This window comes from Chrysemys picta, chromosome 6 (genome assembly GCF_011386835.1).
Source record: "Chrysemys picta bellii isolate R12L10 chromosome 6, ASM1138683v2, whole genome shotgun sequence".
Classification (NCBI taxonomy): domain Eukaryota; kingdom Metazoa; phylum Chordata; order Testudines; family Emydidae; genus Chrysemys; species Chrysemys picta.
This window is the reverse complement of record NC_088796.1, coordinates 130,113,124-130,128,139: the sequence shown is the minus strand read 5'-3', so window position 1 is coordinate 130,128,139 and position 15,016 is coordinate 130,113,124. Positions and strand designations below refer to the sequence as shown.

General features: G+C 44.3%; 1 protein-coding gene across 3 annotated transcripts in view; it reads right to left on the bottom strand.

Annotated features, from left to right (window-relative positions):
* Nucleotides 1–15,016, bottom strand: part of SLC44A1 (solute carrier family 44 member 1) — a 102,653-nt gene that overhangs the window by 50,416 nt on the left and 37,221 nt on the right. For all 3 annotated transcript variants that reach the window (XM_065549850.1, XM_005283469.5, XM_005283468.5), the window contains exons 2-3: nt 11,332–11,421; nt 8,412–8,554 (exon numbers count right to left, since the gene is read on the bottom strand). In XM_065549850.1, coding sequence (XP_065405922.1) covers nt 8,412–8,554; nt 11,332–11,421 — 233 coding nt within the window. The remainder of the gene's footprint in view (nt 1–8,411; nt 8,555–11,331; nt 11,422–15,016) is intronic.

The window sequence follows — 15,016 nt, the reverse complement described above, 5'->3', positions numbered from 1 at the left end:
ACGAATATTTTGCATCGGTGTTCAATGAGGCCAATGAAGGGATTAGGAATATTGGCAGCGTGACAGAGGGGGATACAGGAGGGGGGATTACCATATCCGAGGTAGAAACCAAACTTGAACACCTTAGCGGGACTAAATCGGGCGGACCGGATGATCTTCATCCAAGAATATTGAAGGAACTGGCGCGAGAAATAGCAGGCCCCTTAGCAATAATTTTTAATGAATCTTTAAACTCGGGGGTGGTACCGTTGGACTGGAGAATAGCTAATGTGGTTCCTATTTTCAAGAAAGGGAAAAAAAGTGACCCAGGTAACTACAGGCCTGTCAGTTTAACATCTGTAGTGTGCAAGGACCTGGAGAAAATTCTGAAGGAGAAAGTAATTAAGGACCTTGAGGTCAAGGGCAATTGCGACAAATTACAACATGGTTTTACCAAAGGCAGATCGTGCCAAACCAATCTGATCTCCTTCTTTGAGAAAGTAACAGACTTATTAGATAACGGAAATGCGGTGGACCTAATATACCTTGATTTCAGTAAAGCGTTTGATACTGTACCACACGGGCAATTATTGGTTAAATTGGAAAAGATGGGGATCGATATGAAAATCCAGAGGTGGATAAGGAACTGGTTAATGGGGAGACTGCAGCGGGTCGTATTGAAAGGTGAACTGTCTAGTTGGAGGGAGGTGACCAGTGGAGTTCCTCAAGGTTCGGTTTTCGGACCGATTTTATTTAATCTATTTATTACTGACCTCGGAACCAATTGTAGGAGTGGGCTGATAAAGTTTGCGGATGACACAAAGTTGGGAGGTATTGCCAATTCGGAGGAGGATCGGGATATTCTGCAGGGAGACTTGAATGACCTTGTAAATTGGAGTAACAGAAATAGGATGAAATTTAATAGTGAAAAGTGTAAGGTGCATTTAGGGATGACTAACAACAATTTTAGTTACAAGCTGGGGACGCATCAGTTAGAAGTAATGGAGGAGGAGAAAGACCTCGGAGACCTGGTAGACCGCAGGATGACTATGAGTCGACAATGTGACGTGGCGGTGAAAAAAGCCAATGCGGTCTTGGGATGCATTAGGTGAGGTATATCTAGTAGGGATAAGGAGGTGCTGCTTCCGTTGTACAAGGCGCTGGTGAGACCTCATTTGGAGTACTGTGTGCAGTTCTGGTCTCCCATGTTTAAAAAAGATGAACTCAAACTGGAACGGGTACAGAGAAGGGCCACTAGGATGATCAGAGGAATGGAAAACCTGTCGTATGAAAGGAGACTCGAGGAGCTCGGGTTGTTTAGCCTAACCAAACGAAGGCTGGGGGGGGATATGATTGCTCTCTTTAAATATATCAGAGGAATAAATACCAGGGAGGGAGAGGAATTATTTCAGCTCAGTACTAATATGGACACGAGAACGAATGGATATAAACTGGCCATGGGGAAGTTTAGGCTTGAAATTAGACGAAGGTTTCTGACCGTCAGAGGGGTAAAATATTGGAACAGCCTTCCGAGAGAAACGGTGGGGGCGAAGGACCTGTCTGGTTTTAAGATTAAGCTAGATAAGTTTATGGAGGGAATGGTTTAATGGGATAACATGATTTTAGACAAATGAACAGCATGCCATCGCTGATAAATAGTATCAATGGCCAATGAGGGTCTGGCTGGAGAATCTTGCCTACATGCTCGGGGTTCTACTGATCGCCATATTTGGGGTCGGGAAGGAATTTTCCTCCAGGGTAGATTGGCAGAGGCCCTGGAGGTTTTTCGCCTTCCTCCGCAGCATGGGGCAGGGATCGCTAGCTGGAGGATTCTCTGCTACTTGAAGTCTCTAAACCACAGGATTTGGGGACTTCAACAGCAGAGTCAAGGGAAAGGGTTGGGACGGCTTTGTGGCCTGCATCATGCGGGAGGTCAGACTAGATGATCATAATGGTCCCTTCTGACCTTAAAGTCTATGAGTCTATGGACACATCCACACGACGAAGCCCTTTTTTTCTGACTTAAAGGGCCCTTTAAACCGGTTTCTTTACTCCACCTCCGATGAGGGGATTAGCGCTGAAATCGGCCTTTGCGGGTCGGATTTGGGGTAGTGTGGACGGAATTGGACGTTATTGGCCTCTGGGAGCTATCCCACAGTGCTTCATTGTGACCACTCTGGACAGCACTCTCAACGCAGATGCACTGACCAGATAGACAGGAAAAGCCCCACGAACTTTTGAATTTCATTTCCTGTTTATCCAGCGTGGAGAGCACAGGTGACCACGCAGAGCTCATCAACACAGGTAACCATGATGAAGTCCCAGGATCGCAAAAGAGCTCCAGCATGGACCGAATGGGAGGTACGGGATCTGCTCGCCATATGGGGAGATGAATCAGTGCTAGCTGAACTCCGTAGCAGTAAACGAAATGGCAAAATATTAGAAAAAGTCTCAAAGGCCATGAAGGACAGAGGCCATAACAGGGACGCACAGCAGTGCCGCGTGAAAATTAGGAAGCTAAGGCAAGTCTACCACAAAGCCAGAGAGGCAAACGGAAGGTCCGGGGCAGAGCCGCAAACATGCCGCTTCTATGCAGAGCTGCATGCCATGCTAGGGGGTGCAGCCACCACTATCCCAACTGTGTCCTTTAACTCCATCAATGGAGAATCACGCAACAGGGAAGCGGGTTCGGGGTACGAGGAAGATGATGATGAAGACAATTAGGATAGCTCACAGCAAGGAAGCAGAGAAACCGGTTTCCCCAACAGCCAGAATATGTTTATATCCCTGGACCTGGAACCAGTAACCCCCGAACTCACCCAAGGCGTGCTCCCAGACCCTGAGAGCACACAAGGAACCTCTGGTGAGTGTACCTTTGTAAATATTACACATGGTTTAAAAGCAAGCGTGTTTAATGATTAATTTGCCCTGGCAATCGTGGCCAGTACAGCTACTGGAAAAGTTTGTTAACGTGTATGGGGATGGAACAGAAATCCTCCAGGGACATCTCCAGAAAGCTCTCCTTCATGTACTCCCAAAACCTTTGCAAAAAGGTTTCTGGGGAGGGCTGCTTTATCCCGTCCGCCATGGTAGGATACTTTACCATGCCAGGCCAGTAGCACGTAGTCTGGAATCATTGCATAACAAAGCATTGCAGCGTATGGTCCCGGTGTTTGCTGGCATGCAGACAACATCCATTCCTTATCTCTCTGTGTTATCCTCAGGAGAGTGATATCATTCACGGTCACCTGGTTGAAATGGGGTGATTTTATTAAGGTGCCCGTTTCTGCTCGGCTGAACAGAAATGTTCCCCGCTGTTAGCCACGCGGTGGGGGGGAGCGGTGAAGTGATCATCCCAGAGAATTGGGTGTGTGTGGGGGGGGGGATAGTTGGGTTTGTGCTGCATGTTAACCTGGAAACTGCAGCCCCTCCTTTTACATTGCAATCCCATTTTAAATGGCCAACCCAATGGGTGCTTGGTATGGGAAATGAGGGCGCTGCTGTTTGAAACCATTCCCACATGTTATGAAGGTTAAAGAAGCCAAAAGACTGTGGCTTACCATGGCTGCCTGCAAGTCGAATTCTGTTGCCTGGCACTGCGTGAGTGATCTCTCACACCAAACCGGCAGGCCCTCAATATAAGAGGAAAAATGCGACCTTGTAACGAAAGCACATGTGCTGTGTAATGTGAACAGCAAAATTTAATGTGAAAAAGTGTACTCATTGTTCTCTAAAATGTGTCTTTTTTAACCACCTCGCCCTTCTCCAGCACCAGCTGCAAATGTTTCTCCTTCGCAGAGGCTAGTGAAGATTAGAAGGAGAAAACGGCGGACTCGGGATGATATGTTCACGGAGCTCCAGATGTCCTCCCATGCTGAATGAGCACAGCAGAATGCGTGGAGGCAGTCGATGTCAGAGTGCAAAAAAGCACAATATGAATGAGAGGAGAGGTGGCGGGCTGAATCGCGGGCTGAAGAGAGCAAGTGGCGGGCTGAAGAGGATAGGTGGCGTCAGCTTGCAGACAGAAGGCAAGAATCGATGCTCCGGCTGCTGGAGCATCAAACTGATATGCTCCAGCGTATGGTTGAGCTGCAGGAAAGGCAGCAGGAGCAGAGACCGCCGTTACCGCCCCTGTGTAACCAACAGCCCTCCCCCCCAAGTTCCATAGCCTCCTCACCCAGACGCCAAGAACGCGGTGGGGAGGCCTCCGGCCACCCAGCCACTCCACCCCAGATGATTGCCCAAGCATCAGAAGGCTGGCCTTCAATAAGTGTTAAAGTTTTAAAGTTTAAACTGCAGTATGTCCTTTTCCTTCCCTCCTCCCCCACTCCTCCCAGGCTACCTTGGCAGTTATCCCCCTAGTTGTGTGATGAATTAATAAAGAATGCATGAATGTGAAGTAACAATGACTTTATTGCCTCTGCAAGCGGTGCTCGAAGGGGGGAGGGTGGTTAGTTTACAGGGAAGTAGAGTGGGGGGGAGGGGGCAGCAGGGTTCATCAAGGAGAAACAAAACAGAAGTTTCACACCGTAGCCTGGCCAGTCACAAAACTGGTTTTCAAAGCTTCTCTGATGCGCACCGCGCCCTGCTATACTCTTCTAACCGCCCTGGTGTCTGGCTGCGCGTAATCAGCGGCCAGGCGATTTGCCTCTACCTCCCACCCCGCCATAAATGTCTTCCCCTTACTCTCTCAGATATTGTGGAGCGCACAGCAAGCAGCAATAACAATTGGAATATTGGTTTCGCTGAGGTCTATCCGAGTCAGTAAACTGCGCCAGCGCGCTTTTAAATGTCCAAATGCACATTCTACCACCATTCGGCACTTGCTCAGCCTATAATTGAACAGGTCCTGACTACTGTCCAGGCTGCTGTGTACGGCTTCATGAGCCATGGCATTAAGGGGTAGGCTGGGTCCCCAAGGATAACTATAGGTATTTCAACATCCCCAATAGTTATTTTCTGGTCCGGGAAGAAAGTCCCTTCCTCCAGCTTTTGAAACAGACCAGAGTTCCTGAAGACGCGAGCATCATGTACCTTTCCCGGCCATCCCATGTTGATGTTAGTGAAACGTCCCTTGTGATCCACCAGGGCTTGCAGCAGCATTGAAAAGTACCCCTTGCGGTTCATGTACTCGGTGGCTTGGTGCTCCGGTGACAAGATAGGGATATGGGTTCAGTCTATCGCCCCACCACAGTTTGGGAATCCCATTGCAGCAAAGCCATCCACTATGACCTGCATGTTTCCCAGAGTCACTACCCTTGATATTAGCAGGTCTTTGATTGCCCTGGCAACTTGGATCACAGCAGCCCCCACAGTAGATTTGCCCACTCCAAATTGACTCCCGACTGACCGGTAGCTGTCTGGCGTTGCAAGCTTCCACAGGGCTATCGCCACTCACTTCTCAACTGTGAGGGCTGCTCTCATCATGGTATTCTGGCACTTCAGGGCAGGGGAAAGCAAGTCACAAAGTTCCATGAAAGTGCCCTCACGCATGCGAAAGTTTCGCAGCCACTGGGAATCGTCCCATACCTGCAACACGATGTGGTCCCACCAATCTGTGCTTGTTTCCCGGGCCCAGAATCGGCGTTCCACGCCATGAACCTCCCCCAGTAACACCATGATTTGCACATTGCTGGGGCCTGTACTTTGTGAGAGGTCTATGTCCATGTCAATTTCCTCATCACTCTCGTCGTCGCACTGCAATCGCTGCAATCGCCTCCTCGCCTAGTTTTGCTTTGGCATGTTCTGGCTCTGCATATACTCCAGGACAATGCGCGTGGTGTTCATAGTGCTCATAATTGCCACGGTTATCTGAGTGGGCTCCATGATCCCAGTACTATGGCATCTGGGCTGAAAAAAGGCGCGAAACTATTGTCTGACGGAGGGAGGGAGGGGCGAGTGACAACATGGCTTACAGGGAATTAAAATCAACAAAGGTGGCTGTGCATCAGGGAGAAACACAAACAACTGTCACACAGAATGGCCCCCCCAAAGATTGAACTCAAAACCCTGGGTTTAGCAGGCCGTTGATTTCACGGCGGGAGGGGGAAGCAAATGAATACAGAACAAATCTGGTCCATCTATCTTTTACACCTTAGACTGGCAGCAGATGGTGCAGCATGACTGATAGCCATCGGCATCTTCTGGGTGCTTGGCAGAAGATGCTGTATTACGACTGCTAGCCATCATCATCAAGACGGTGCAATAGGACTGCCGGCAGGACTGAGTCTCCAGGAGACAAAACATGTCTGCCCAGGTGCCTCTGATCGAACTCACTGAGGAATACGACGACGGATACCAGTCGTAATACACCATCTACTGCCAAAAGGCAAGGAGCTGCTGCTGTATAGCAATGCAGCCCCACGTCTGCCAGCAGCCAGACAGCCAATGACGGCTACCAGTCATACTGCACCGGCTACTGCCAAAAGGCAATTAGCTGCTGCTGTGTAGCAATGCCGTACCACGTCTGCCGGCACCCAGATGACATATGGTGACGGTGAGCTGAGCTGAGCGGGCTCCATGCTTGCCATGGTATGTTGTCTGCACAGGTAACCCAAGTAAAAAGGCGTGAATCGATTGTCTGCTGTTGCTCTGACAGAGGGGGAGGGGCCTGACGACATGTACCCAGAACCCCCCGCGACACTGTTTTTGCATCATCAGGCATTGGGATCTCAACTCAGAATTCCAATGGGCGGCAGAGACTGCGGGAACTGTGGAATAGCTACTCACAGTGCAACGCTCCGGAAGTCGACACTAGCCTCGGTACTGTGGACGCGGTCTGCCGACTTAATGCACTTAGAGCATTTTATGTGGGGATACACACAATCGACAGTATAAAACCGATTTCTATAAAACCGGCTTCTATAAATTCGACCTAATTTCGTAGTGTAGACACACTCTATGTGACATAATCAGATGTTCTCATAAGCCATACAAAAGTAATCCTTTTTCTGAACCCTGTTGAACTCTTGGCCTCAGTGATATCTTGTGGCAATGAGTTCCATACATCGTGAGAGACTGTGTAGGTAAAAAAAAAAGTTATTTCCTTTTATCATTTTTAATTTGCTGCCTTTCAGCATCATTAGATGTCTCTTTGTATTATGTGAAAGGATAATACAATAAAGTACTCTTCCACGTGACAGCTGATAGAAATTAGATTTGAGGACACAACGTTCTTGGATATAAAAAATCCGATTGATTAGTGAGAAAGTGGTCCAATGCAGTCACACATCCCGCTCATCTACTTTTTGAAATAGGACAAGCTGCTTGTGAAATGAGTAGCAGATTGCCAATTCAAACATCAGGTGATTTTCTAGGATAATTACCAGCCTTACAAAAAAGGACCTGGAGGCTAATTAGGAAATTTATGAACTTTGAATTAACACCTGGCCTGGATTGTAAGCCCACTCTTTATATCTTTCAGTCCAAGATGCTGCTCATCCCTTTGAACGTTTCAAAGTTAACATCAGAAAAGATCAAATCAGTTTTAAAGAGTTTACAACAATATTAAATTCAATACTATGTACTGCTCAATTCCCTAAATAAAACATGCAATTTTTACCCCACAGAAAAATTTAAAAGATGTCCTTATTCTATTAAATAAAGGGCAAGTATTTATGTTTGGTTTCCAAGGGATGAATGCCACTTGATGCCCAAGCATCAAACTAGGCCTACAACTTTTACAGATTTACGTCAATAAATTGTTTAACTGTCACTAGATTTTATTTAACCAACTCAGATTACTTCAGAAGAAGTGATAGCATTTCCTAACTATTCACATTAAATTACTCTTCCAAATGAAGATGCCAAGAAAACTCCAATACTATCTCCAAATAATCAAACCTTCAGTCAAGCATCCTTACAAAACGATCTGCATGTATTGAGTGGTTTGTTAGTCTAAAGACAGGTGAACCAAGACTATTTCAGAAGTTAATAAGGTCTTTTAGTTTTTCATTATCCTTTGGTGCAGTCCTATTTCAAACTTCATTAGTTATAGTCTCAATACAGTGCAGTAGTGTTGATTTACAAGCTAAAGGGATATTTTGCTTTCTAAAGTCCTCTGAATTGTTCAGAGGGGTTTCTTGGCTTTCCTCATTCAACCCTGGAACGTTTGAAAATGTTGGTCAGTCTGTAAAGCCCCAATGTACCAAACGGCTGAACACAACAATCAAACTATATAACGAGATGCCAAGAAGAAAGCGATACTCCAGATTACTTTGTTTGTATACATATTACAAATTCCACAATGCACATTCACAAATGCAGGCTACTGGTTGTTAGAGAAAGTTTTAAGCAAGAGAAATTCAGGCAAGGACTAGATAGGAAAAATTAAACACATTAACTAAAAGAGAGTCAGAATATTTATTGTAATCTACTTCCAACGGACAACAGACTCTGGTTCAATCATCCACTAGTTTGGAAAATATACTCACTTCTTTTGCGTGAGGTCTAAACCACTATTGACTATTCCATCCACCTTTACATTCTTCTGTCCACAGATATTTCCATAACTGTCATATCCTGAAACCAATCTCGCAGCTGCTCCAGTAGCTATTGAAAAGCCACAAATAAAACCCTGGGGAAAAAAAATAGATAAAAGGTTTCAATGGCAACTGTGTCAGAAACACAGTTTAACAATGCTCTCCTTGGAGCTGGTCGTGAGGGAAGGGTCAGTTGTAATTCATTTATTTCAGAGCAGGGGAGTCCAATTTTTTGCACCCTTCTTTGAAATTCCTTCCATTTAAAAGGGAAAAGTCTAAGTCAATCGAGAAAGAACCACTGTGGGGAACAACAGACAGTTGTGAATTTAAATGCAAACACTAATTTAAAATATGATTCAGATGCGCTAAAAATTATTTATTAGCTGAACAGGCTCAACAATGTGCAAGGTGCTTTTACAAGAGACAGGCATAAAACAAAGTTCCTGAGGGGAACTGCTCACAATCTAGGCAGATAGCACACAATTATAAAGGGGAGGGGGGCAGGGAAGGAGAGCAACACATGCAGCATGACTAGTGAAGTTTGGGATACACCTTGTTAATTTCCAGATAGTTTGGGTATTTTGGTTTGCAAGATTTTTCAAACATCTTGTTAACACTTCTGAGGGAAAGAAGGCCTATTTGGAGTAAGTGCATTTTAAGGAGAAGGGGAGGCAGGGCAGACCAGGCAAGACATTTCAGATATAGGGGACAAATGGAAGAAAAAGAAACATAAATAACAGTGGAAGCATATAAAAGGAGCAGCTAGGAGCAGCATGGTGGAGCAAAGGGGGGAAAAAAGGGCCTTAGAGAGGAGAGACCCAGGTCTCACTGGGCTATAGACTGACTTTCAAAGAGCTTAAATTGGATATTAAAGGGGAAGTTTGGGGGTCAGGAGGAAATGCAGAGAGGCCACTGTAAGGAGGTCGTGCCTTGAAGCATCAATTATCTCTTTACAACTAATTAGGTTGGCAAGATCCTGGGCAGAGAAAAATAGTCCTTATGCTGTCTCGCCAAGTGTCCAGTGATGCCAGAGGAAGAAGATAAGAGGGGTAAGCCAAAGTTTGAGACTGGTGGGAGAATGAATTGGTGGTGGGGGGGGGGGGGGGGAGAGAAAGAGGCAAAGGAAACAAGTGCAGAAGAGAGTCTGGAGTTACAAGTGGACACAACAGAATCAAAAGGCAATTGGAAGGAGGGTGTGGAGGAGTCAAACATTGACAGCCTTAAAGCCTTAGGAAGGCAAGACAGCGCAGTGCTAAGGAGGGACCAATACCGAAGGAGACAAGTTGATTAGAGAGAAATTCCAAATGAAGAGCAGGTCACTGTCTTATAGTAAATTAGCTTATTTATAAACTTAACATTGGACAAGTCAAAGCAAAGAAGGAGGAGCAAAAGGTTATCGCTAGTAATAAGCTGATTTGCAGCTCTTTCTGTCAATTTCATCAATCCATCACCACTCAGGTAAAAGCTCTAATTCCTTTTAATAGAATTTTATGTAGGATAATGCACAGGTTCTTAATGTTTTCCACACTGTGACTTTACATTACAGCAGAGAAGTTTCAGGATCCTCCTCCATCTATTTTAGGATTTTATTCCCATCTAGCCACAAAGTGAGGGAAGGTAGATGTAACCACCTGAACTTATTTGCAACTCCCCAAGGCAGTGATGATATGACAATTGCTCCACACACCGTATTGGTGAGACAAGAAAGCTGTAGGATAGTACACCATAAAAAAGGAAAAATTCACAGTTGCAGGTGTGTATGGAATTATATCAGCAGGACACGGCCAACAATAAGACCGGGTAACAGCAAAGAGTGAAACGTAACACAATCTGGGACCTAATTTTCAAAGATGGGCATATGCAACTGTGTGTACCTAATTTGTATAGTCTAATACCCCAAATAAATATACAGAACTAGGCATTTCTGTATTACAGAGTCATTTAAAAATCAAATTTGTCAATGGATTGCAAAAATACCAAAGGGGTGCTAAGTGAAGAGCAAGTTAGCTATGAGCTTGCAGGGCACCATGGTTGTAAAATAAAGCCAGTAAGAGTTTGAGATGCATAGACAGAGAGAATCCTCTCACAAACCAGGGATGTGAAAAAGATAGTTATTCTCTAATTGGCGGTGGGTTGGACCTAGAATAATGTAAGCAACCCTCCCTAATTCCATACAAAAAAGGCAAAAACCAAGATACTGAATTTTCACTATCCTGCAATCATTTTTTTGTAATTTGACCTTTAACTGCATCATAGCATTTATCAGGAGGAAGCCAAGTGTTTTGGCATCTAGATAAAACACAGTGAGGCTTTGGCACCTGGGACAGCTTGGGAAGAAGGTCTGGACTGTGGAATAAGCGTATTAACTGGATGGCTCTGCTAAAGTTATCAGCAGGGATATCAACAATTTTGAGGTTTACCTTGCCATTTTTATGTTTCAGAAGTAACAGCCTATTGAGATTAAGGTAACAGTTCCTTATGCTCAAAGCTATTTTTTCCAAGACATCTACAGGCTTAGGATGATAGCGTTTAAAAAAAAAAAAGGTAGGCCAAGTGTAGCATGACATCTTCACAACCATGAGGGCTAGAAACTTGTTTTAGAAGTAGTTTAGATTCTGATGCACACAATTCTGTGGCAAAACAGAGTCTACTGCAAATTATGAGACCCTGTGAAAGTACTAGATTTGTGCATTGTGACACTGCTTTAGAAAATCAAGCAAGTTCTTGTTCCGTAACTGATATTTGCCATGCTAAAATACACTAGACATTGACTGACGTTAGCAAATTTCTAATCTCAAAATCTGATTTCTTCACAATGAGTGAAAACTGTCTGTGGCTATGTAACATTTAGAATCTTTCTAATTTTACTCACCATTCCAACACAAAAGAGGATGAATAGCAACAGCCATGGTATATCTGTGCAGCTGCGATCCTCCAGAGGCTTCCACTCTCGTTTGGAGCTCTTGGGTGAGAAAAAGGGATAAAGACAATGGTTACGAAGTCAATTCAATAAAATATGTTCTGCTAATAACAAAGCGCTTTGAAAAGTAGTTTTTAGGGCACTGATATTCATCTGGGTTTATCTTTTGATACTTAAGTTACTTCATCTAGACTGTAAAATGTACAATAATTATTTAAAGTACAGTGAGGCTAATGGAACCATTTAACAGACAGTCAAGGTAATGTGTCCAAGGGTAAATGCGATAAGAATCTGAAAAAGAGAGCGAGTAAGAGCAATGCTAAATTCAGAAAGCATTTCACTTATTCATATTTCTGGCTCTAGCACAAGAGGGGAAATAAGCATGGTCACTCAAGGGATCAACAATACTAGCTAGTCACTGTACCCTGCCACAGCTACTGTATGTAGAGTAATCTGCTTTCCAAGAAGGATAAAAGGATAAGCTTTTCACAAACTCGTCAGTTTTAAACACTTCCATGGCAGGATTAACAGCATAGTACAGACAGAAGGAATGTAATATGTAGCTGTCTAAGGAACAGTTTTTTAATCTGCCTAGAAAAGGCAGCTGTGGAGTTCTGCAATTCAGGCAAGTCATGTCAACTTACTAGAAGGAAGGAGTCTAGAATTAAGTTAAAACTCTCAGGAAAGAAATTCTACTGCTGTATCAGATGACAGAAATACCTCCATGGATAAAAGGCTGGACTATTAACAATTTGCACTATAAAAATGGCTACCCTGCAGCCCTCAAGTGTACATTTCATAAAGTCTGTTCTATTTATACTGGCTCATTATAATTAAAAAATTATGAAGAGGTTTTTAAGCTACGCTTCTTCCCTAGGAAGCTAGGGGAAGAATGCCTATTGACTACAAAGGAAAATTAAGTATAGCACTAGAATTTTGTTCACAGATCAAAATTTTGATTTAGATCCAAGGTTGAAAAAAGTACACCTCATTTTAAAAATAATAAAGTTGCAGAGACAACAAAGCTCTTTCAATAAGTTTCCAGGAACCTACTGCTTGTAGCATCTGCCTAGCAAAAGTTTAGGCATTTCACAAAGATCCTTTTAGAGCTATTCTTCCATTCAGTAAGGACACAGACTGTAGTCCTGAAGAAGTGTAGAATGGCCTTCTATACCTTTATGGGACAGCATGAACTGGGATATAAAGAAACAACTAAAGATTCCAACTTCTTGTGTAGGATAACCTGCCAAAACCTTAAATTTTCATTATAGGTTCTGGAGTTTGTTGGAGATTCAGATGAGAAATTAGAACAGGAGACTGAACTTTGCTGACATTTGCCATCTCCAGCATCTAGTTTTGCAGACTGACCAAAAGCAGAAAGTCTGCAGTATGTGGCTGTTGTATTACTAGCTAAAATGTGTTAGTAAGATGTTTTTTGGTATTCAAGACTCATCTTTAGCTTGATTTGCAAACACAAATACCCTTTACAAATAAAGTTATTAGAAAACTACAAACTAGATACAATGAATGAAAAACTGCATCTTCCTCATGCTCTGCATTCAAATTGCACATCCTGTTTGAAATGAAGTTTCATGACAATGGTATCTGTTAATATTTTTAAAGACTTTCTGTATTTGTCCAGGCTGTGCGTGAGTCCTCTAATCAGTGGCTGTTGACAGGAAAATAAAAGAACATCTCTTGGGAAATCACTGCCTCCCATGAGAGGAGCTGGCTGGGTGACCCCACTCAGTCTGGGCTGGCATAGAGGGGACTTGGAAGAAATTTAAGTTTCCAGATAAGAACTCCAGCAGACCCAGACTCTGGGAACTGCAACCTCTGGAATTTGGCTCAGATCAGGAACCAGAAAGGTACCTTATAAAGGACATCCTGCAGCATGGACTTGGCTTTTGAAGTTAGCATCCACAGAGGCTGCCCACATCAACTCTAGTGCCATGAAACTGTAAGGATACCCATCTCTCTCTCTGCTGAAAAGGTAGAGGCTGCTCTTGTGGAGTGAGCCACGAACCTCTTTACTCCAAACACTACATTCTCTTTCTTCATATATCACTCCCAATGACACAAAGCCTTAAAAGGCAAGCTGGGGAACCCCACAAGAATAAAATCTGCCTTCTAGTTTCTAGAGTTTTATTCAGTTATGCAAAGCCCTCTTCCCACTGAGCAATAAGTTTCTCTTTATTCTGTGGGACTGGAAGGAATGAGGAGAGACATCCCCACCCACGTGGACAGATGAAACACGTTGGAGGACACAGGAAAGAGACTGAATTACTGCAAAAAGAACAGGAGTACTTGTGGCACCTTAGAGACTAACGAATTTATTTGAGCAGACTTACACGGCTGCTACTCTGAAACCTGAATTCCTGCAGAAGTTCTGACCTGATTAAAAAGCCATGTAGCAATCTGTGAACAATGAGCAAAGTTCCCAAAATCATGGCCAAACAGATTGCCAATAAAAAGGAAGTTTTGAGAAACCTCTCCTAAGATCTTCTTTAAGGCCTTGGCTACACTCGGGAATTCACAGCGCTGTCGCGGCTGTATGTACTCCACCTCTCCGAGGGGAGTAGCTTGCAGCGCTGCCAGTGAGCGTGCAGCGCTGCAGGCTCTGATCACACTGGCGCTTTACAGCGCTGCGCTCGGGGGGGGGGCAGCGTTTTCACACCCCTGAGCGCAGCAAGTTGCAGCGCTGTACTGCACCAGTGTAGCCAAGGCCTAAGTGTTCATAACACATGCCTATGAGGTGTTTAGCTAGGTAAGACTTCACTGTCAACTGCTTGAAAGAGATATTCTTACCACTTCCAGATGGCAAGTCAGAAATGCTATCCGGTACTTTGCTTATGTATTATTTATTTCAATGTATAACAATATACACAAAAGTGCCTACCCTCAGCTCTAGGTGCCTCTGCCAAATTTAAAAATACAATCAGCAAAACGAAAGCCAACAGCTGTTAATATTTCCAAGCCACTGCCACCCCCCAATCTCAATGAAAAACAATCCCATCAACACTCTCCCTCTCCCCCAAAACAGCTTCTATTGTGCCCCTCTCCCCTCAAGAGCCTGGGAAACTGCTAATGGTCCCTACAATATGAGATTTGGGTTTTCATACCAGGGAGGTGGGAGAGAATAGATTGCAAAGTTGAGGGCCTCTAATGGAAAAATGCTCTGCAAACCGCTCTTCTGTACTGAATGGACTCCAGCACAAGTGCCTCTGCTGACTGCAACCATGGCAGTAAGACATGGAGCAAGAGTCAGTCTTTCAAGCACTTTGTGGTTCTGTCCCTCAAAAAATGACTTCACCCCCCCCCAAAAAAAATAAGGTCAGTGTGGTTCCTTGTTAACTGCCTCCTTTACTTTTGTATAAAGTCTGCTCTGTTTGCAAATAAGCTGCATTTCCTAAGAGTATGTCTACGCTATGGAGACTCTTCCAGCACAGCCCTGGTGGCTCAGCCCTGAAATGTACATGTGGTGAACACCAACAAAAAGGTTTTTTCCATTGGTGTAGGAACACTGCCTCACCGAACAACTAAGCGACATTGCCGGAAACGCCATCAACATAACCCCCAGTATAGATGCAGCTATGTCGGCATAGCTACGTCGGTTGGGGGTGTGGGGTTTTTTCAC